Below are 24,610 nucleotides of genomic sequence, written 5' to 3' on the forward strand. Positions count from 1 at the left end.
CTCCGGGAGTGTCAATTTAGGGTGATTCATCGCGGCTATTTTACGAAAAGTCAGTTATATCATTCAGGTTATACGGATTCTCCGTTGTGTCCCAAGTGTCTCCAGCAACCCCACTCGTTTATTCATGCCTTTTGGTCCTGTGTGAAAATTAAACTCTTCTGGAGACAGGTTTTATCTTATGTGGAGCGCATTTTTGGTAAGGCTCTTCCCCTTTCTGCAGCTGGTCTCCTGCTGGATAAATATGAGGCCTTTTGTTTATCTGATTCGGGTCAGCGGCAGTTTATGAGACGGGTGGGTGTCTTGGGGAAGAAGGTGATTCTGGCTGTTTGGATTGGAGATACCTTGCCCTCCTTCTGGGCTTGGAGGAATCGTTTGCATGCTCTGCTGCTGTTGGAGCGGAAGAATGCGTCTTTTAGCCTGCGAAGAAAACGCCAATTTCTGCGGATCTGGGATTCTTATCTTTTTTCATTATCACTATGGGCTCGAAGTGACATCCTGAATTTATTGTAATTCTCTCTGGGCCCCGAGCTTGTTTCATTTTTGTGAGGGCACCAGGTGCACTTTCTGTTCTACCCCCAATTTTTTTTTTTTTTTTTTCTTTCTTTCTTTTCTTCTTTCTCTCTTCTCAGTGTTGGAGTTTAGCTTTTCTCTTTGGCAGTGGGTTATCTGAGTCCAAGCCTACTGCACTAGGGTTCTTCTACTTTTCAGATCAGGGAGTTTGGGGTGGGGGTGGGATGGGTGGGGTGCTGAATCCGATCTCATGTATCTGATTATTTTCTTTGTAATTGTGATTCTTGTTTGTTGGTTTGTGTTTTTGTATTATTTGATAATAAAAATTGATTCAACATAAATGATTAATATAAACATTGTCTCCCTTAATGTTAAAGGCATTAATAACCCCATCAAAAGGAAGAAATACTACATTACTTCAAACATCTTAGAGCATCTCAGTGTGGAGGAGGCGCAGAAACTAGCTGGCGGATGGGTCCAACACTGTTTTGCTGCCCCGGCACTTGGAAAAAAGAACGGTGTCATCACGTTGATAGGAAAATCACTCAACTTCCAACTCTCCTCACACAAATTTGGTCGTTTCTTGAAGGATCTATTGAAGGGAGACCACTGAATAGCTTCAATATCTATGCTCCAAATGCGGATGACCCATCCTTCTTCCAATTTTTTCACACTATCTGCAAATCCCCCCCTATCTTCAAATACAATTATTGCAGGAGATCTCAACTTTCCACTGGATCCGTTTCTGGATAGATCTTCCATCTGTAAACCAGCAAAACTTTGAATACGCTTCTTTGACCAAATTAATGAATACCTATGGATGGTCAAATATTTGGAGGATTCTGAACCCTACCACGAAAGACTTTACTTTTTTTCCGCACCCCATCAAACATTCTCCAGAATTGATTACATACTGGGTTCCAAAGACATCATGCCCTCCATCACCTCTGCTGAAATCCATTACATCACCATCTCAGACCATGCGGCCATATCTTGTTCCATGCATTGGTCCTTCGTAACTATTCCTAAAACCTGGAGGTTGAATAATATTCTTCTTCATGATGATGAGTTTATTTCACATATCAACACTGAATCTAAGGCTTTCTTCTCCGCTAATCTAAACTCTGTCTCCAGCTACGCCACCCTTTGGGAGTCGTATAAATCATGGCTTAGAGGCAAATCAATCAGTTATTCAGCCTTTCGCCTCAAACAGAAGAAGCAAACTCTCCTACAACTGGAATCCGACATCCATACGCTGGAAACCCAACTGTATCACCATTATGACTCTTCTTCATATAAAAATCTACAATGTCTTAAATTTCAATATAATGAAATTTTCAGCAATCTGGCTTCTGTTTCGCCACTCTGCCACATATTATGCTTCCTCCAATAAAGCTGGTCATCAGTTGGCTATGTACCTTAAAGAGAAGCAGACAAAGCATCGTGTGACTCATATTAAATTGACTTCAGGGAAAATTAATACCTCCACCAAAGATATCTTGGAAGAATTTTGCACCTTCTATGAGTCCCTCTATACGTCTGAATCATCAGCCTCAACTCAACATATTATGGACTTTCTCCACTCCATAGACCTACCTTCTATATCTGAACACCAAACTCAGGTTTTGCAACAACCCATCACCACATCTGAAATTTCTAAAGCCATTTTGTCCATGGCACCAGCAAAAGCACCTGGACCTGACCATCAGAATTCTACAAATCATTCTCATCCCTCCTATCACCGCACCTCCTGAACTACTATCAAGATCTCATTGCATCTCCCAATAACTTATACCGATTTCATGAAGTTAACATTATTGTTCTCCCAAAACTGAATAGAGACATTCAATTAGTTAAAAATTATCACCCAATCTCCCTACTGTACTTGGATTATAAAATTTTTGCTAAGCTTCTGGTTTTCAGGCTAGATCATATTATGCCTTATCTTATATACAGAGATCAAGCGGGCTTTCTGAAAGGGAGATATGGTGCTGATAATACCAGATTATTATGTCATGTTCTCTATTCTGCCCTGTCTAATGATAATCCTCTACTGGTTGCCTCTCTAGATGCTGAAAAGGCTTTTGACAGGGTAGAGTGGAGATATCTATTCTGTGTACTATCTCGCTTTGGTCTTCCGGAAACTTTTACTCACATGATCTCCCTCCTTTACAATAACCCTATTGCTAGCATAATAGTTAAAATGAGTCCTCTGCCCCATTTATCCTTCATAGAGGTACTAAGCAGGGTTGCCCAATGTCCCCACTGTTATTTAATCTAGCTTTAGAACCTCTGTTATCAGCCATCTACCAATATCAAGGGCATAACGATGGCTACAATGGAATTTAAACTATCGGCCTACGCTGACGACGTTTTGTTATACCTCTCTGAACCTGAATCCTCCCTAATGTCCCTAGTGCAATTAATCTCCTCTTTCTCCAACCTATCTGGCTATAAATGCAGCCTGTTCCCCATTCACCATTACTTCTTATCCTTTTACCTGGGTTAAATCGAGCATTAAATATCTGGGCTTACCCTTTGACAGAGACCTTAAATTGACATCTCAGTTGATTATGTCTAAGCTACTCTTCCAGATTAATGATTTACTTGCTTCCTGGACCCCTCTGCATCTATCATGGTGGGGTAGACTTGACACTATAAAAATGATGGTGGCTCTCAAAATTACATACACATTAAATATGTTTCCCATTTTATTCCCAGCCCACTTTTATAAACAATTGGAAAAGTTATTGCTTCCCTTCCTTTGGAATGATAAACCACATAGAATTTCATTGCAAAAACTAAAGGCCCCAAAACTCATGGGTGGAGTTAATTTTCCTGACCTTATTCATTATCACAAAGCATTCATTTTACATCAGGATGTGGAATGGCTTTTGTCCAATGACTCCCTTGATATACCCAACTGGTTACTCTTCGAGAAAGCTTATTGCTATCCTAATCCTCTCATCCGACTAATAGGTAGCTCTCACACACATAGATTCCCTCATAATCCCCTTATCCACACCACATACAAGATCCTTCATGAACTGGACAAAATCCTGGATCATCCTTGGCTGAAGTCCAACTTATGCCCCTTATGGTGTAACAGTCAGTTTATGATTGACAAGAAACCAATATTGTAGCCTCAATGGTACAAGAAACAAGTATGGGATGTCACCTCCCTCTATCATACTGATGGCTCCTGGCTTTCCTTCCATGATATGATGGTCAAATACTCACTCACCGATTCACAATTTTACCAATGGTTACAATTAAGATCCTCCATCAAAAAGTCGGATTTTAACCCTGCTTCCTCAAATTTTGAACCCACTCTCCTTACCCTATAAACTTAAGAAATAGTCATTTCATTTAATTATGCTACTGAATTAAGGCTCTCCCATTTACAAATGACACTTTATTAATTTGGAAATATTAATTGGGAAGAATACATACTTTGTAAACGGGTTTCTACCAGAGCCTCTAATGTAAATATAAAATCGAAATACACAGCTGATGAGAAGACCCCTTAAGCTTTCAGCTGAGGACTTCCACTGCAGTTGGCCGGGGGTCCCTTTTGCCAAGCTGGGCAGGCATTTCCTTTTCTTTTGAACACAATACAAAGACATCTGCTATATACATTTCCCAAAGCTAACATAATTTAGGCAATAAATTCTGTTTTTTACCTTTGTTGTCTGAAAACTTATTTTTCCATCAAGTTGGTCCCAGTTTCTTTTTTCTGCTTTCCCATCTTTTGTAAATTCTTCTGTTTCTGTCCATTGGTTCCTCCTACCATGGTCCAGCATTTATCCCTTTCTCATTTTTCATGCCTGCCTACCAGCCCCATGCTCAGCATTTCTCCTTTTGTTCTATCACCCCTCTCCAGCATAATGCCACATCTCCCTCCATTCCCTTCACCACTGTCCAATATTTCCTCCCTCTTGCATCCCTTTCAATCTGTCTCACTGTTCCCTTTCCACCACATTTCTCATTCTCGGCTTTCTCTTCCCTATCATTCTGTACCTCACTCCCTCCCTATGACCAAAAATTCTCCTCTTTCTTCCATTCCCCGTGTACACAACCATCTCTCTTTCCCGCTCACACCCTTGTCACACCCTTGCCCAATTCTCCCTTTGTATTCCCTCCCCCACCTCAGCATCTCTTTCCCTCCTTTCCTCTCTTCCCAGTTCATGCCTTCTGTGTCCAAGAACGCATTCCCTCCCCCACTAAAGCATCTCTTTCCCTCCCTTCCTCCATCCTCTCTTCCAAATTCATGCCTTCTGTGTCCAAAAATGCACTCCTTCCCACCCCTTCATTCGAGTCCAGATAACAGCAGGGGTTGGAGGCAGCCTGCAGCACGCCATATGTAGCCGACCCGGAAGTCTTCTCCCGATGTCAGAGCTGACATCGGAGGGAAGGCTTCGCGTCAATCTGGTGGTGGCTGAGGTGTCAGGTGGGAGGGGGTAGATACTGGATGTAGGTGGTGAGAGGAGACACTGTAGATAGAAAGGGGGAGGGATCAGACACATTGGATAAAAGGTGAAAGATAACAGACAAGCTGGAATGCCTGGGGATAGAGAAAGACAGATGATGGATGTAAAGAAAAGGAGAGGGGAGGAGAGTTGGAGGATGTGGATGGAAGGGAGGAAAGAGAAAGATGGGGCAGACAATGAATAGAAGGGAGAGAAGAGAAATGGAGCAGATGCTGGGCTGAAAGGGGGAAGAGAAAGATGAGCAGATACTGGATGGAAGGGGGAGAGAAGAATGGATGATGGGTGGAGTGACAGAGGGAGCAGAAGAGAGGAGACAGATCAGATGCTGGGCAGAAGCAGGACAGAGAGGGGCAGATGCTGGAAGGAAAGAGGGGGAGGGGCAGATGCTGGATGGAAATGGAGGAGAGGGAAAATGCTGGAGAGAAAGGGACCTCAGCTCAGCATCAGAATGGCCGTGCAAGTCTACATGGGTCCAAATGGTGCCAAATGCGACTATACCACCACCCCCTCCCCACCTTCTAGAAGCCAGTATTGTGGTGTAGCCAGGTCCCTGCTAGGTTTTCTCCCCCTAGAATGGGACAGACTTCGTTCTTTTGCCGGCAGAGTGGTGAGCCAGCACGATGGTGCAATTAAACCTCCCCCCTCCCCCCAAGTGTTCTCCACCCAGAACAGGACCGAATCTGTGTTCCCAGTGGCTGAGCAGTGAGCCGGTGCCATGATGCAGTCTGACCTACCGAGGCAGCCCCTACTGAGAACGGAACCAACTCAGCATTCCCGGCCTTTGTGTGAGGGATGTCTGGTGCCCCAGAGAAAGGAGACTTGCAGCCATAGAGCAAACAGGCAACGTGTGCATAGCTGAGAGCCTTGCTTGCTGATCCCGTCCCGCCGTGCCGCTGGACCAATCAGCAAGCAGGGCTTTCAGCTGTGTACGTGCTGAGCTCACTGTTCAGCATGGCTGTTTTCCGCCGTGGCGCCAGACATGTCTCTCGGCTGCATCGCCAGAATTTAGGTAGGGCTCAGTAAATCGAGTCCTATGGGCCAGGGGGTGTCCCCGTGGGAGTCCTATGGGCTGGGGGGGGGCGTCCCCATGGGATTCTCATGATCCCCGTTCCTGTACAGACCTCTACTTCCATCATAGAGACCTTGTTCATTGAGTCTCATGAATGGACTATATATCCATACTTGGCTATAATTTATTTATTTATTTATTTAAAATTATTTGTAGCCTGCCTATCTACAAGTCTAGGCAGGGACCAATGTGAACATAAACAGCAATTTACAAACAACAAAATACAATGGCAATACATATTAAAATCATAAAACATCTGAGCATCTTTACCTAATCTTAAAATTACATCTTCAAAAAGATGTTTCAAAGCTGGTGCCAACCACAGCCTAACACTAAAAGATAGAATCTCATACACTTCCACTACTTGTGCCAAAAACACATGCAAATAGTTTTTACTTCTTCTCTAAATTGACAAAGCATAATCAATTGACGCATAGAAACTGACAAGGCATTCCAAAGAACCTGGCCCCGAACTGACAACATGCATGTACACAGCTGGATAGAACTTTTATGTACCAAGCAAACAAACAACACTGGTTAGACAACTACATCAATGGAGAAAGACTGACCTATGACGCCTTTAGAAAAGCCATAAAAACTGTCCTATTCGACAGAAATATCACCTAAAAAGTATCTACACCAAACACTAAATATGTCCACTCCTGCATATAAGTCTGAAACTTCTAACATTTGCTAACAATCTGTATATTATATTTTGCTGCCTTTTAAGATTCTGTATGCTGTATATATTGTATTTCACTGCCTTTTTAAGATTCTGTATGCTATAATTCTCTGACTTCTGCATATTGTAACTCACTGACTATCCAGCTCTCTTCAATGTGAACCGCCTAGAAGTCTCACGACTATAGCGGTATAGAAGAATAAAGTTATTATTACTTTGTCTAAACAATATTTAGCATTAGGACATACTGCCTCTAAATTTTATATACTCCTCAAATTTACCCTCCCTAGTCCAATAACCTCTTTAAAACAATCCTGGGAAGCTGATCTTAATTCCTCTATTTCAGACACTGCTTGGTCTCATATTTTATGATCTACTTTTCATACCTCTAGATCAGCCTCAATTATGCAGAGCATGTTCTTCCTTCTTCATAGGGCTCAATGGACCCTTCTCAAATCCCATAGGATTAATCCCTCTTTCTCAAAATCCTGTTGGACCTGCTCCTCTGAGACCGGAACTTTACAACACCTCCTGTTTTCTTTCTCCTCCATACATAATTACTGGGATTCCGTTTGGGATACTATTTGTATGATTTTTCATATTAATGTCTCCTTGAATTATCAGATGTTATTGCTGAAATTCTCTGCATTTGAGAATGAACTATCTTCAGATGATGCTTTTCTTATGGATATTTTCTTAACTTTAGCTCTGAAGACTCGTCTTGGCTCTTGGAAAAATTTAACTAAAGCCTCACACTCTCAGTGGTGCAACTAGTGTGTATGACTCATAGATTTTTTTTTCAGTTCAAATAGTTTTATTGATTTTACAAAAGAAGAAATACAAAGCCAACAATATGAGTGCTCCAACAAGGAACACAGTATAACAATATCATTAACAAATGTGAAGTGCGTCCATAATTAAACAAGAATCACAAATGAATAAATGCATCGGTTTCTGGTCGAACGTGTGGTCTACCATTGCCCGTATTCTGCAAATTACCGATGCGTTTTCTTTTGACTTACTGTTTACAGGCTCTTCGATACTCTCTACCCCTTTATCCATTACTCATGAACGTTTGCTAATTATACTCTTGTTCACTGCTCTCTCCACTATCCTCCACAATTGGAAAGATACCACTAAACTACATGTAAATCAATGGTGGAATTCAATATGTCTCCTTGTGAAATATGAATATCATTTTGCTGAATGCAATAATTCCATGTCCTCTTATGCAAAAACTTGGTCCCCCCTTCTTGAATATTGTAAATCAGATTCTTGACTTATGTATCCATTAGAATACTCTGTATTTTGCCTCACCCTTTGTCATCTGATTTCAGGCACTTTTCCGGTTAAATCATGCTTCATATTTCATATTGTCTATGCCAATCTCTTTTATTTATTTTATGATGGAACTATTAGATTGATTAATTTGGTACATCGTTAGAACATGTCTCCTAATGTGTTTTATCTCCTTTTCTTGAACTTATGTCTTCTCTGACTCATAGATTTGAAGCATACTTAGCCAAATCTTGCAACTGCTCTCTCCAAATCCAAAATACTTGGAACTCTCTTAAGATGTACCTACGAAGCTCCACATCTTAATTTTTGTTTTCTTTTATTTATTTATTTTCTCCTTTCTAGCCAACTCTATTTCTACTGTATTATACTGATCTCTATTATATTTCTATTATGTTATATTTGGATATATGTTATCCCTTCCATTTTGTTTCCATATATATTTGGATTCATGCTGCTTTATATCTAGCTGACTCAGCACACCTTTCGTGAGTTATACTCTTCTTGTCTTATCCTTAATTATTCATATGCTATTTCTCGTGTTGCCATATGTATTGGTTATATACCTTATACTGTATGAGTATACCTTTCGATTTCTAGTTCCTATGTTTGTATATTTGCTATATTTGAAAAATTTTCAATAAAAATACATTGACTTAAAAAAAAAAAATAATTTTTCAGGGGGGCATAAATACAACGAGCAATAAGTTTGCAGAAAAGGCATGGAAGCGTTATCCAGCTGGTATGTTTGCATTACCATGCACTAAGGACCGCTCAGTGTGGTTGTCACTCAACCTCTAGGTACTGTTTATGGAATCATATCTAGTGGCGCTTAAGCAAATTTAGGCACTACTAGGCATCCTAGACATAGGCATCGCTCCATTAGGCCAGCTTTTCACTTGCCTAATTTGGCGACACCTATAGTTCATAATTTATTTAAACAAGGTGGATTACAACCATTCATAGATAATTTATAAAACAACAGGACTGGAAATACAAACACATCAAATGACATCAACTTATAAAAGTATTATCCATCATACTTCAGAATGTGGCGGCGGCAGAAAAAGCAAACAGAATGCTAAGAATTATTAGGAAAGGGATAGTAAATAAGACCAAAAATATTATATAATGCCTCTGTATTGCTCCATGGTGCATCCTCACCTTGAGTATCTCAGAAAAGACAATGAAATTAGAAAAATTTCAATAAAAAGCTACCAAAATGATAAAGGGGATGGAACTCCTTTCATATGGAAGAGAGATGGTTAAGGGAGGGGGATATAATTGAGGTCTACATTATTCTGAGTGGTGTAGAACAAGTAAAAGTGAATTGATTTCTAACCCTTAAAGTACAAAAACCATGGGATGACACTCAATGAAATTACATGGGAATACTTGTAAAACAAATAGGAGGAAATATTTTATGTACTCAAAGAATAGTTAAGTGTTGGTAGGAACTTGTTGCCAGAGGAGGTGGTTACAGCAATTAGCATTGCTAGGTTTAAGAAAGGTTTGGCCAAGTTCTTGGAGGAAAAGTCCATTGTCTGCTTTTGAGAAAGATATGTGGGAAGCCACTGCTTGCCCTGAATCAGTAGCATGGAATGTTGCTACTATTTGGGTTTCTTCCAGGTACTGTGACCATTGGTCAGACCCAGTATTGCTCTTCTTAAGATTTCAGTTGCCTCAGAAATTACCTCAGATTTCAAGACCATATCTGCACCTTCCTTGACCTCTTCCACACCCCATGAGGGGTGCAGGCAGCACTAGCTAAAAAAAACCCTGATTTACTATGTTAGTACATAGATGTTAGTACATAGAGAATCTAGATTGTTTCAAGGATGTTATGTTATCAAAATAACAGGGGATGGAGGGAATATAATCCAAAACTAAATCAAGCATACTCCAAAGATAATATTAGTGCATCAAAGCAATGGTTAACAAGCAAAAGAAAAAGCCTCAGAGCGTTGGAGGTGTGAACCCACACTCACCCACCCTTACATCATCGGCAAAAAAACTTTCACATACAGGTTAAATAAGCCTTGAAGTAAGCAACAGAAGGAACAATACTGGATTTTTATTTTGCACTTTGTACAGCCTACTGGTCTCAATGCTTTCATTGACTGGTTCTATTTTTACTAGGGTTTCTCTTGTCTTGCTATCCTCTTGTTTTTTGAGTAAGCACTGGTCTGCAGTTACATTTTTCCGTCCGTGTTACATGTACTTTTTCTGAATGAAAGTTATTTTCCCTTGCCCTGATTGGCCAGCCTCTATGGGCGGTCCTTTCCGTGGTGCATTGCTCCCAATTGGCTCCTGCTCATTTTTTAGTGATGTGCTCAAACTCTGCTCACTCACGGCAAACAGTTGAGAGAGAAAACGCCGAACAGTGAGTACTATTTTTTAGTTCTTTATGTGGTAAGCTTATTTACAATTTCCTCTTAGTCACGGTGTGTTTATTTGATTTTTAGGATAGCTAATTCCAGTGGGTGGCCCTGAAGGAGTGGCGATTTTGCCATGAAAATATCGTCGGCCCTTATCACTGCTATCTATGTTAAAACAGTGTGTGTCTATTTGATGGTCTTTTTGCTTACCTCAAGGTTTATTTAACCTCTATGCAAATGTTTTTTGTGCCAATGATGTAAGGGTGGATAAGTGTGGGTTCACACCTCCAACACTCTGAGGCTTTTTCTTTCGCTGGATTTGCTTTGACGCACTAATATTATCTATGGAGTGTGCTTGATTAAGGGCCTCTTCAGTCAAACTGCGCTAGCAGTTTGTAGCACAGTGAGCTGCGCTGAATGGCTCGCACTGCTTCCGACGCTCATAGAGTTCCTATGAATGTCGGGAGAAGCGCAGGCTATTCAGCGCGACTCTGTGTACTAGAAACTGCTAGCGCACTTTGATAGAAGAGGCCCTTAGTTTTGGATGTTACTTTTATGTAATTTTAATCTGTTGTAAACCATTTTGTAGCTTATTGGAAAAAGTGGTACATAAAAATGAAAAACAAATAACTCACCTAGTGCTCTCATTATAGTAATAAACATTTAAGTTAATTTGATAGGTGAGGATGATGATGGTGGCGGTTGAAGGCTTCCTTGGTGACTTCATAGATAAATAATGAAATAACCATAAATAATAATTTAGATTTAGAGTCTACAATATGATAGTCCTTGGGATTTATCCATCATTTCATAGCTTGGTTGATAGAAGTGACAAGTAACTTTGGGTTAAAAGTTATATGTAAATCAAATATTTTCTGTTTATTGGCACATTAAAAAAAATTAATTGATTTTCCTGTACTTTCTAACTCCTCATTATAAATTGTGCAAGAAACCCACAGGGCTCTATTTTGAGCCTCTTTTTTCTTTCTAGAAGTCACATGTACAGCTACCCTTCATCCTAAATAACAAATTAATGAACTGTCAGAATGAATTCTAGTGAATTCATTGTAGTATAACCATACTGAAGAGAGTACCAACAAATTAATCCCAGAACACTGCAGGTTATTGATTCTCAGATATGTGTGAGGTTATGACATTTTAGCTATGGATAGCAACACTTTAGTGTTGAAGCTTGAAATAAATGTTCTGTCTTACAGAAGTATATATGCTTTAATTGGCCATCATATTATTCTTCAACAGAAGCTTCAAGGGTTCATGCCTATTATTTGTGGTGAGAATGAGAAAAATAACTGAGGCGCACTGTCACAAAGGCAGACAGGCCATTCAAATTGACCTAGTCCATCTGTTCCTTTGAACGCTAACTAACATAGGGAATGGATCTCTGTATTTCAGAAACTGGAACATTTTACAGTAAAAAGATGGTGGTTATTTTAGAAGCGTTATTCATATTTTAGATGTGGACATCTCTGCATATCCACATCTAAACCATATAAAGTGCTAGTCTACAGTACCCTGGAGTAAAACATCTAGTCAGCAAAAACTTTGAAAAAGGCAGGGAGAGTGTTGGGAGTGTTTCAGGGATGTGTCACTGGCAGTGCACCATTTCTGATGTACAGCATATCAGTGATTCTGGGTAGCATGTCGATGTGCAGGAAATGTCCGAAAAATGTTGAGACTTACACCACCTATAAACCATGAATAAGTACCACTGCAGCTTATTTATGTGACTGTTTACGTTGGTGCTGACTGGAGGACAGCTGATACAAGAGCCTGTGAACCCAACTGCTGTCTGCCACCCAAGTCTGTTTGTTTTTCACTCCTGTTGGTCCCACTCATGCTACAATTCCTCTGGAACCCATCTCTTATTCTTAAGCCCAGCCTCCCTCTATGTACCTCTTCCCTGTAATCTGAGCCCATCTCCTGTCCCCAATCAAGTCCCTTTCTGTCTGTTCTTGCTCTTGCTGCCTATCAGTCCCTAGCCCCATGAGCTATCTCTGCCTGTGCCTCTGTGTGCAAGTGAGGTAGTGTCTGTGAATAGCAAAGTGTCTGAGCTGTTGCACTGTCTCAATCTGGGTGCTGGTGGGAATTGTTTGCCATAAGCTTCCAGAATACGTGGGCTGTGGAGACCATTCTGTATGAGGCACAACTTGAAGAGAAAAAGAACCACAGGCCACAGTTCCTTGACTTAATTGAGGAGAATTGCAAAGGGTGCTTCCACTTCAACAAGACAGCCCACCTGCATCTCTGTCAATAGCCACACTACTACTCAAAGGGGGCAACTCGTGCCCTTGCACCTCAAATCACCTCTTCATTTGCCTTTCTGTCCAATGGCAGTTTCCATGCTGTTCTAGCATCCACTGCAGGCCTCAGCCAGTCAGTCATCTCCCAATGCATCAAAAAGTTCCTTTTGGCTCTACATGCGGTGGTTAGCAAAGAACAAATACATCTGAGCGGCTGAAGATTGCTCCTGTAAAACTAAACCTAGATAAATAAATCATCCAATCTGGCTATATAACTTATTTATAAATGATCTGGAAATTGAAACGACAAGTGAGGTGATTAAATTTGTTAAAGCACATGCGGATTGTGAAAAAGGCGGACCTTAGGAAATTGGAAGACTGGGCGTTCAAGTGGCAGATGAAATTTAATGTGGACAATTGCAAAGTGATGCACATTGGGAAGAATAACCTGAATCACAGTTACTGGATGCTAGGGTCCAACTTGGGGGTTAGCGCCCAAGAAAAGGATCTGGGTATCATTGTAGACAATACAATGAAATCTTCCGCCCAATGTGCAGCGACTAAAAGAGCAAACAAGATGCTGGGAATTATTTAAAAATGGGATGGTTAACAAGACCAAGAATGTCATAATGCCCCTGTATCGCTCCATGGTGTTACCTCATTTGGAGTATTGTGTTCAATTCTGGTCTCCTCATCTCAAGAAAGATACAGTGGCGCTAGAAAAGGTTCAAAGAAGAGCAACCAAGATGGTAAAGGGGATGGAACTCCTCTCATATGAGGAAAGACTAAAACGAGTTAGGGCTCTTTAGCTTGGAAAAGAGATGGCTGAGGGGAGATATGATTGAAGTCTACAAAATCCTGAGTAGAGTTGAATGGGTACAAGTGGATCGATTTCTCACTCCGTTAAAAATTACAAAGACTAGGGGACACTCGATGAAATTACACGGAAATACTTTTAAAACCAATAGGAGGAAATTTTTTTTCACTCAGAGAATAGTTAAGCTCTGGAACGCGTTGCCTGAGGATGTGGTAAGAGGGGATAGTGTAGCTGGTTTTAAGAAAGGTTTGGACAAGTTCCTGGAGGAAAAGTCCATAGTCTGTTATTGAGAAAGACAAGAGGGAAGCCACTGCTTGCCCTGTATTGATAGCATGGAATATTGCTACACCTTGGGTTTTGGCCAGGTACTAGTGACCTTGATTGGCTACCATGAGAACGGGCTACTGGGCTTGATGGACCATTGGTCTGACCCAATAAGGCTATTATTATGTTCTTATGTTCTTAAATATCCTACCATTTCATTATAAAGTTGATATCTTGTATATATGTTATTAAACAAGTATTATCTGCTCAATATTCAAAGCGATTTAACTGGGAAGGAGAGCTTTTTGCCTGATTAAATCATCTGTGTCTGCCTAACTGCTGATATTTAGTGCCAAAAAAGCAAACAGGATGCTAGGAATTATTAAAAAAGGGATGGTTAACAAGACTAAGGGCTCCTTTTACTAAGCTGCATTAGCGTTTTTAGCGCACGCAGCAGATTAGCGTGTGCTAACCCCACGCTCTGCAGCTAGAACTAAGGATATAGGAAGGGGCACTAAGGACATAGGAAGGAGGCACTGGGGGCACTAAGGACATAGGAAGGAAGGAGGGAGGGAATAGAAAAGGAACAATTTTTGGGCCTGAGTGCAGAAAGAAAGAAAGGAAGGATGCACAGTCAGAAGGAAACACAACCAGAGACTCATGAAATCACCAGACAGCAAAGGTAGGAAAAATGATTTTATTTTCAATTTAGTGATCAAAATGTGTCAGTTTTGAGAATTTATATCTGCAGTCTATATTTTGCACTGTATTTGTCTATTTTTCTATAGTTATTGAGGTGAAATTGCATATTTTAAAGTCATCTGCCTTGACATCTTTGAAATCCCCCCAAATATAAATGATAATTAACATTTTCTCTGTGTATAGTGTGCTTTGTGGGGGGGGGGGGTTTAATTTTATGGTTACCATTATGAATTAATAAGATATTATGGGTACATGAAAAATGAATGGAAGAAATTGTGGCTGGATTGGGGGCAGGACTGACAATTAATAGATGTCCCGTTTCGATGAAAAAAATAAATGGTCACATTAGCTATGTCCAACCATGTGGAAATAGGAACTTGCATCATGGGGGGCAGACCGCAGCAGAAGGAAAGCAGGAAAGGGGTTGCGGGCAGCACTTCAGAATCGCTGAATTGTTATGTCTGGTTCTTTAATGAAACAAATTGATTTGAATTGATTCTGCCAAACTGAATCAATGAATCGATTTGAATCGAGCAGCTCTAGTACACATCAGTGGTAACCCTTAACCCACACAAGAACTCTGTATTACTATTTTGATCACTAAATTCTGGATTCTTTAGCTGTTTTATTTTTTTGTTCTCAGACTAGATTGTATCACAGTACAAAAAAACCCTGTGGCCTCAAAAATGCACCTACTACTATTTATTATTTCTATAGCGTTGAAAGGCGTACACAGTGCTGTACATTTTAACATACAATAGAAAGGCCCTGCTCAGAAGTGCTTACAATCTAATTTAGACCGGACATTTCAGGGTTGGGGGAGCTAATGGTAGAGGAAGTGATACAGTGGGTATAGGATCTGACAGCAGTGACTGGGAGTTAAGAGTTGAAAGCAGTTTCAAAAAAGTGGGTTTTAGCTTGGATTTGAATACTGCTAGGGATGGAGCACGAAGTATTAATTCAGGCAGCCTGTTCCAGGCATACAGTGCCACAAGAAAGAAGGGACAGAGACTGGAGTTGGCAGTGGAAGAGAAGGGTACAGATAAGAGGGGCTTGCCCGATGAACGGAGATCACGGGGGAGATAAGTGAGGATATATATTGGGGGGCTTCAGAGTGAATGCACTTTAAAGTCAGCAAGAAGAGTTTAAACTGTATTCGGAAATGGACGGGGAGCCAATGAAGTGACTTAAGAAGAGGGGTAATGTGAGAATAGCGGCTCTCATGGAATATGAGTTATGCAGCAGAATTTTGAATGGATTGAAGAGGTGAGAGATGGGTGCGCGGGAGGCCTGAGAGAAGTACGTTGCAGTAGTCTAAGCGTGAGGTGATGAGAGCGTGGGCAAGGGTTTTGGTAGTGTGTTCAGAAAGAAGAGGACAGATTTTGGTAACATTATAGAGGAGGAAGTGACAGGATTTGGCGGTTTATTGGATCTGAGCAGAGAAGGAGAGAGAGGACTCAAAGATCACCACAAGGTTGCGAGCTGATGAGACAGGGAGGAGGATAGTGTTATCCACAGAAATAGAGAACGGTGAGAGGGTGGAGGTTAGTTTAAAACAAATTTTCTTAGAGGCTATTTTCACCTGTTTTTCCATTGACAAAGAGTTGTCAGTAATCACTCCCAACCTTTTCACTTTATATATAGTCAGGGCAGTTTCCTTGAATATCTGTATTAGCAATCCCCACCAGTAAATCAAAGCAGCTAACCCACAAAGTCTCTATTTTCCCTACATTACATAAAAAGCTTACTTGCATCCAGTCAGATTCTTTGTAAAGAGTTGTGTGGGAGCAGAACTCAAACCTGTCCCCATCTGTCCCCGCTCATCCCCGCTAGAAATCAAATCCATTTCTGCTTATCCCCACAAGTACGGTAATCTCTTCCATCTCCACTCACCCCCATAAACTTCAAATGTAGTTGTTTCATTTAATTATGCTATTGAATTAAAGGCTCTGGTAGAGACCCATTTTCAAATAAAGACATTTTATTCATTTGGAAATATTAATTGGGAAGAATGCATGCTTTGTAAATGGATCTCTGCCAGAGCCTCTATTGTAAATATAAAATATAAATACTCCAGCTGATGAGGAACCTCAAGCTGTCAGCTGAGGACTTTCTCTGAAGGTGGCCGAGGGTCGCTTTTGCCAAGCTTGACAGGCAGAAGAAGCGTCCCTGAGTCACAGATGCTGGCACCTCAGTGGCTCAAGGATGCTGCCAGTGACTGCTACACTTGGTGGAGGGGAGCTCTGGCAACCTTTGGAGGCAGTCCTCAGCAGGCGGTGCTTGGGGATCCCCACCAGCCACAGCAAGGGTCAGCATTCAGCAAGTAGTTCAACATTGGAGAAATAAAACCAGAAATGCATTTCCTTTTCTGTTGAACACAATACAGAGAAATCTGCTATACACATTTCCCATAGCTAACATATTTCAATCAATAAATTCCTATTTTTTACCTTTGTTGTCTGGAGATTTATTTTTCCATCAAGTTGGTTCCAGTTTCTCTTTTTTTCCACTTTCCTGACTTCTGCAAATTCTTCTTCAAGTGGTTGTTGTTCATTGGTTCCTCCTACCATGTTCCAGTATTTCTCTCTTCCCTCCTTCCCTTCTATCCTGGATCATTCTCCCTTTTCCCCCCTTCCCTCTCCTGCACAGTATTTCTTCCTCTCTCCTCTACCCCTATATGCAACATATCTTCCTCTCTCTCACACCATCCACAATTTCTCTTTCTCTCATTCCCTCCTTTGCTGCAAAAGGCATGGGGAGAGAGAGAGAGTGAGAGAGACAGAGAAAGATCCAGGGTACATTTCTCCCACCCCCTCTACTACCACATCCAACATTTCTCCCTCTCTCATCCCCTAGACCACGTGCAGCATCTTTCGTCCCTGCCCACCAGCTCCATGCCCAACATTTCTCCTTCTCTCACCCCTCTCCAACACCATGTCACATCTCTCCCTCCATTCCCTCCACCACCATTCCAACATTCATCCATCTTGCATCCCTTTCAATCTGTCCCACTGTTCTCTCTCCACCACCATATCCAATATTTCTCCCTCTCATCTTTCTCTTTCTCATGCATCTCTACCTCACTCCTCTCCCTTCCTATGTCCAACAATTCTCCTTTTTCTTTTTTTCCCCATGTGCACCATCTCTTTCCCTCTCACTTACACACCTATACCAACAATTCTCCCTTTCTATTCCCTTCCCACCTCAGCATCTCTTTCCCTCCCTCCCTCCATACTATGTCCTAAGTTTGTAGCCCCTGCCTCTCTCCCTTCTGTGTCCAAATGCACTCACTGCCTCCTTTCTGTGTCCCAAGTTCTTGCCCCCCTTCTCTTCTTCCTTCCAGCTTTTGCCCGAAGTTCGTGCCCCTCCCAAGTCCTAATGCGCTCCTTCGTCTGTCCCAAGTTCATGTTCCCTCTCTCTCCCTTCCATGTTCCAACGTGCTTGCTTGCTTGCTCCCTCCATTCTGTGGCCCAAGTACTTGTACCCCCCTCTCCCGAGTGTAAACCAACTAGAGCCTCCAGGTGGGCCACCTCCATTCTGCCTTAATCGCTTCTTTGCAGGGCCACAGGCGGTGGTTCCTGCAGGCTGCATATGGCTGATCTGGAAGTTTTTCCTATGATGTCATAGGGAAGACTTCTGAGTTGGCTGCATGTAACATGCAGGGAACACCACTGCATGTGGCTTTGTGGAGAAGCGAGTATGGCTGGAGGGCAGGAAAAAGGAGGTGCTAGTGAGGTAACACTTGGGAGCCCCTCGAGGTGTCTCCATCCCTGTGGGATCCCCATGACCCTGAGGGAAACCCCCCAACAGATCCAGGAGGAACCCCTCAGTATCCCCATGACCACAGGGAGAACCCCACAGGATCCCCATGGGTTCCATGGGATTGCTGTCGGCCTCATACCTGTGCAACTCTCTAATTCTTTGTCTTTAGGAAAACAATCTTATGTTTCATGTTACAATATCAAAATCTTTTTACTAATGGGGATAAATATCTGAATGTCATTTTTTTAAATGGAAACTTTGAGAAGAATGAGGGACAAGAGGAAATTCTGGGAGATTAATTTTAAACATCAGGTTTCTACTTTTATATCTGGATATGCCGTACAGTATGTTGGAAGTACAAGTACTAAAGTGAAGAAATAACTTTTACCTACTTTTTTTGTTTTGCCCATTGCCTTCAGTATAGAGATATTTAGGTCTTCTAAAGCAGCCAGCACATTTTCATACTCTCCCAAGTGCTGGGAAAAATATTCTGAAATTAGATTTCATAAGAGACATGAGACATGTTAATGAAGAACAACTATAAAATTGAAGACAAGATCAAGACTCATAGAGCGTAAACAGATAAAGGAATATGAGATAAGTGAACTTTTTAATGGTGGGCTGACTATAGGCCTAATCATGGAAAGGCTTTCTCTTAAGCACAACCAGGGAAGTTCCTCTTTAAGAATCAGACTTCTTTATTTTGTGCTAAAGAAGGAATATTTGGAATCTAACTTTTCAGAGAATGCCATAAGGCTCATTTTCAAAGCACTTAGACACAGGCCTGGATTCTATAAACAGCGTCCCAATTATAGGCGGCCAACTAGTACCTAACTAGCCAATTGGGACGCACATCTTCTAAAAAGCCCTCCTGATGAAGCCGCCTACATTGTAGACGCCTCCGGTAGCCTAGGGAGGCGTGCAAGCCCACCTAAGCTCACCTAAGGCTAGGCTTGGTCCGGAAGTAGCCTTAGGCAGACTTAGGCGGCTGTACATGTCTCCCTAGGCCAGCGGTAGACGTGTACAATGTAGACCAGCATTTTGTAAATATTCTAAGCAGCCGCAGCTGCGATAAGTGTAGCGGCTGCAGTAGCAGCTACCCGTCCCGTCCCCCCGTACATCGCTGGCTGGAACCCCACCACCGTGAACGATCACAGCAGGAGGGATGCCCAGTTCCTTCTGACGACACCCACCGTGAACCCCCCAAACGATTGCAGCAGGAAGGATGCCCAGTCCCTCCTGCTGACACCCACCATGAAACACCCCTCCCCCCGAATGATCAAGGCAGGAGGGATGCCCAGTCCCTCCTGCCCAGCACCCCCGAACCCACCCCAATCTCTCCTTCCGGACCCCCTGCCAACGATTGCGGCAGGAGAGATGCCTAATCTCTCCTGATGGAACCCCACCCCCACCTTCCCTGAATGATTGCAGCAGGAGGGATGCCCAGTCCCTCCTGCTGACACCCCATGTACCCCCCCATGATCGGAGACAGGATGGATGCCCGGTGCCTCCTGCTGACCCCCCATACATTGCCAGCAGGAGGGATGCCCAATCCTTCCTGCCAACACCCCCACCCCATGAAAGTTCACCCCCCACCTCAACCAGGACTGCCCCCCTAACTGCACCCAGGCCCCCCCACCCCCAGGCTTCCCTGATTCCCCTAATCTTGAATCGATGGCCGGCCGGACAGCTCCTGCTTGTGTCCGGCTGGGAGGCTCACCTCCACTAAAAGGGTGGGCCTGCCCCTTCCCAGTGCATCATGGGATGCACTGAGGAGGGGTCTAAGGGCTTGATTGGCCCAGGCACTTAAAGCCCCCCCTGTAGGAGGGGCCTTAGGCATCTGGGAAAATCAGAATTTTAGATCCATCTCCCAGAGCATTCTGGCCTAAGATTCCAATTGGCCAGATCCCCTTGGTTCCTCCCATGGGGCAAAGGGCAGAGGTTAACAATTAACTGTTGATCTGGCAGATAACAGGGAGCTGTTTATGCCTCTTCAGTAGGTGGTATGAAGTACATTTTTGTTAGCTGTAATGGAGTTATGGTGCATTAAGTGTACTGACTTTGTGCTAACTGTAAGGGAAAATGCTGGGAAAACCACCATCAGTTAATATAGTTTTGCAGCTCCACAATTAACTGCAAAATGTTAACATAGCTTAATAAAAGGGAGCCCTGATATATTTGAATGAAAAGGAAAGGAGACCAAGAAACAAAACCCAGGGCATGAAAATGATATTTTGAAGAATCTTTACAAAAAGCTTTCGCGCTGTTACCATGAGACAAGCAGAGACACTCAGCCTCCTCTTAATTCCCTGTATTATACTTATTATTTCTCAGGTGTTTTGAAGGGAAAGACTGATTCTGGCATTTTGTGGGTGGATTTGCAGCGGTTTTTAATCATGAATAAGGCTGCCTTTAAGTCATTAATAATTGGTGAGGTTAAAGCCAGCAGCAAAATTAGATTCTAGCTCCCAGAGAAGCGCTCCTGCCAGTTGAAATCACCAGTGTGTCGTGCACTGGGTTACAGCATGAATAGTAATCCTGTTACATTTCTGAGGGGGGATAAAGCTTTCTAATAATAATAATAATAACAACTTTATTTTTCTATACCGCCATAGTCAGTCGACTTCTAGGCAGTTCACATCAAAAGAAGGCTGGACATTCAGCGAATTACAAATGCATGAGGGGAATGTTACAGAAGAAAAGGGTTGTAGGGAGGGAAATGTAAGAGGGGTTAAAAGGGGGAGGGAAAGTGAGAGGGGTAGGAATTGCCTGAAGATTGCTTCGGGTTTGTAGGGGGGAAAAAGCGTAGTAAGCGCGGATTGGTTTGTTTAGGTGATGAATTTGTCAAACAGAGTGGTTTTGATAGATTTTCGGAATGCGTTGTAGGTCTGTCTGGTTTTATTTATGCAGTTTCCCAGCCAGGATTGTTCTATGCAAAGCAGCAAAGGAATCAAGAATTCCATACTTACTTCATGTTTTTTTTTTTCATGTTTTATAAATCTTTATTCATTTTCTTATGTTACAACAAGTGTTTCAAATAAATTCATTATAAACTTGAATAATCACACTTGATTAACTTACAGATTAATATCAAATTTAAAATTTCTTTAGAAAATCAATATTTTATAAAGTTATAATATTATGTAAGAAATCTAAATTAATATAATTATTATTGAATATAATAATCTCCCCTCCCTCTCTCCCTCCCTATCAATATTGAATGAGAAATCTTTATTCATTTTCATATGTTACATCAACAATATAAATTCATACTAATATTTCAGAAAACTAAATTTATATAATTCTTAGTTAATATAATAATATCCCATCCCCTCCCCCCTCCCTTCTATTCAGTAATACATTAATAAAATTTTTAAATGTTATTTTATCCATATTTCATATTATAAATCTAGTATTAATATATTATATAATATTTAGAGATATGATCTTTTTTTCTTCTAATCAAATTCTATACATGGGAAAATTAATCATTCTTTACAATATTCAGTTAATGGTCTCCATATTTTTTGAAATTTATCTACATGTCCTTTTTGTGTTGCTATAGTGAGCTCCATTTTGTATATATGACATACAGAATTCCACCAGAATGTATAATTTAATCTGTCATGTTTTTTCCAATTGAATGTGATTTGTTGTATTGCTATTCCAGTTAAAATAAAAAGAAGTTTGTTATTACTTGATGATATTTGACTTTTTGCTCTCATAGTTGTTCCAAATAATATGGTATCATATGTCAAGGCTACCGGATTTTCTAACATCCTATTTATTTGGGGCCAGATTGATTTCCAGAATGTTAAGATGAATGGACAAAAGAATAAAAGATGATCTAATGTCCCAATTTCAACATGACAGTGCCAGCATCTATTTGACCTAGAGCTATCCATACTTACTTCAGAGGATTCTGAATATTCAGAAAAGCGTATTTTGCTCACATGTTAACTGTAAGTCCCAGCATTAATTTCTAGTTCTCTGATCTCAAAGCACACTGTTAATCCATAGGGGGTCTACCAATTACACAGGTGATCTTCAAATTGATAAAACAGAATCCACGTTGTAGACAAAAGGAAAAATAATTTTAATTAGACATTCTTATTTCAGAAGTTGCTTGGTTGTTATTATTATTATTATGTGACCCCTCTGAAAAATGCCTCTGCTACAGAGTGGAGGGTGTGGGATTTTTTTAGGGAGTGTGTGTATAGTAAAGGACAGTGGGTGGAGTTGTAGGAAGTGGTGTAATAAGGGTGCCCTGGGTGCTGTCTTTTCAGGGGACGCCGGACCTCTCCTCCTCTCCATCCCCCATGTACCTCTTTAAAAGTTTTCCATCACAAGCAGCATCTTCTACTTGCTGCTCACGCTGGCCTTGACTCCCTTCTGATGTCACTTCTTAGTCATAAGCACTCAAGTGGCATGGAAGAGTGAGGGTGAGGTGTCGCACCACTGCTCCGAGTGCCAACCTCCCTAGCTACACTACTAGTTAGAGGTCCCTTTGCCTGTAAGGGAGGAGGTGAAGTATAAAAGGGGAGTAAGGAGTGAATTCAAGGCTTTTTGGTTAACTTGATCTCCCGTCAGGGCACTAACACAGAGGGGGGGAATCCTAAAGTGGTCATTACTCTTGGGGAGAAAGTCAAAATAAACATTTGCAACAGAGAAGAGAAAGAGGGAGTCTAGAAGGTTCATCAAAAAGAAGAGAGAAGACTTTGGGGCGGACTCTCCGACCGGCTAACAAATCGTCGCTAAACCTGTTTGACTGGTTTAGTAACTAAGGGAGAAAAGGAGGAAGACCTTCATGAGAATGAAGGTGAAGACCCCCATGAGACCCCAGAAGAAATGTTTAATACAGATACTGTGCTGCTGAATTGAACTTACCCAAGCTTTATGAACAATTGGGTTGTCGATGTTCCCATCAAAAATTTTTTTTATTGCCCCCCCCTCCCTAACGATGCATCAGAACAAAAATAAAAAGAAGCAAGAGGACTGTCCACTCCCTTCTGCTTCAGCCACCAGGACCCATCCACACTCCTGATACCCCCATGTCGCACCACCTGGACTTATCCACACTCCTGAACCCTCTCCCATGAGGATTGTGCCACCTGGAACCGGTTCATAGACAAAACCGCGGAAGACAAAGGTGCGCACCGACAACTGAGCGCAAGACGGAGGTGCACGTCGAAGAAAATGACAGTTTTTAGGGGCTCCCACGGGGGGTTTTGTTGGGGAGCCCCCCACTTTACTTAATACAGATTGCGGCGGCGTTGTGGGTGGTTTGGGGGGTTGTAACCCCCATCATTATACTGTAAACTTAACTTTTTCCCTGTTTTTAGGGAAAAAGTGAAGTTTTCAGTAAAATGTGGGGGTTACAACCCCCCAAACCCCCCACAACACCCCCACAACGCAGCACAATCTGTATAAAGTAAAGTGTGGGGTTCCCCCCACACACCCCTGTCAGAGCCCCATAAAACAGTTATTTTCTTAGGCGCGCACCTCCACGCTACGCTCAGTTGTCGGCGCGCGCCTTTGTCTTCCGCGGTTTTGACCTGACACCCCTGGAACCCCCTACGACAGGGATCTCAAAGTCCCTCCTTGAGGGCCGGAATCTAGTCGGGTTTTCAGGATTTCCCCAATGAATATGCATTGAAAGCAGTGCATGCACATAGATCTCATGCATATTCATTGGGGAAATCCTGAAAACCCGACTGGATTGCGGCCCTCAAGGAGGGACTTTGAGATCCCTGCCCTACGAAGATTGCGGTCCCCCTGGACAACACCCCCCTGCTAAGATCCTTGGCAGGAAGGATGCCCACTTCCTCCTGCCTCTGCCACTCAGCTCCTCCCATACCATCCACCCTGCCTCCTTACCTGGAATGGTAAATGAGGAAAAAAACCCACACTGAACAGCATTGTTGTCAGGATGAAAGCCAGAGAGATTTACAAACATGTCACCCAGGGGCAGGAAAATATGAAACCCTTTTCTGCGAATTCAGGTTGGCTAGCGCATTTTAAAAAGCAATATGCACTATAAAATGTAAACCTTTCTGGGGAGGCAGGTTCAGCTGAAAACAAAGCTGCTGAGGAATTTAAAACACCTGTTAAGTGTAATTGAAGAAAAGGGGTATGTGCCACAGCAGGTCTTCAATGTCAATGAGTCTGGCTTGTTTTAAAAGCAGACTGGGAAATGGACATATATAATTAAAATAGCAGCAAAAACCCCAGGATTCAAGGCATTTAAAGATCGCACCATCGGATTTCAAGGGTGCCAAGGGTGATTTCAAATGCAAGCCTCTTATTGTCTACAGCAGTGTTTTTCAACCGCTGTTCCGCGGCACACTAGTGTGCCGCGAGATGTTGCCTGGTGTGCCGC

At 42.0% G+C, this 24,610-nt stretch overlaps 1 protein-coding gene across 7 annotated transcripts in view; it reads right to left on the reverse strand.

Annotated features, from left to right (window-relative positions):
- NECAB1 (N-terminal EF-hand calcium binding protein 1) overlaps positions 1 to 24,610 on the reverse strand; it is a 319,716-nt gene that overhangs the window by 89,029 nt on the left and 206,077 nt on the right. For all 7 annotated transcript variants that reach the window (XR_004538301.1, XR_004538300.1, XR_004538299.1 and 4 more), the window contains one exon: positions 18,624 to 18,721. Coding sequence is in view for 1 of the 7 variants with exons in the window: in XM_033933237.1 (XP_033789128.1) it covers positions 18,624 to 18,721 (98 nt within the window). In the remaining 6 variants the exon portion in view is untranslated. The remainder of the gene's footprint in view (positions 1 to 18,623; positions 18,722 to 24,610) is intronic.

This window comes from Geotrypetes seraphini, chromosome 2 (genome assembly GCF_902459505.1).
Source record: "Geotrypetes seraphini chromosome 2, aGeoSer1.1, whole genome shotgun sequence".
Classification (NCBI taxonomy): Eukaryota; Metazoa; Chordata; class Amphibia; order Gymnophiona; family Dermophiidae; genus Geotrypetes; species Geotrypetes seraphini.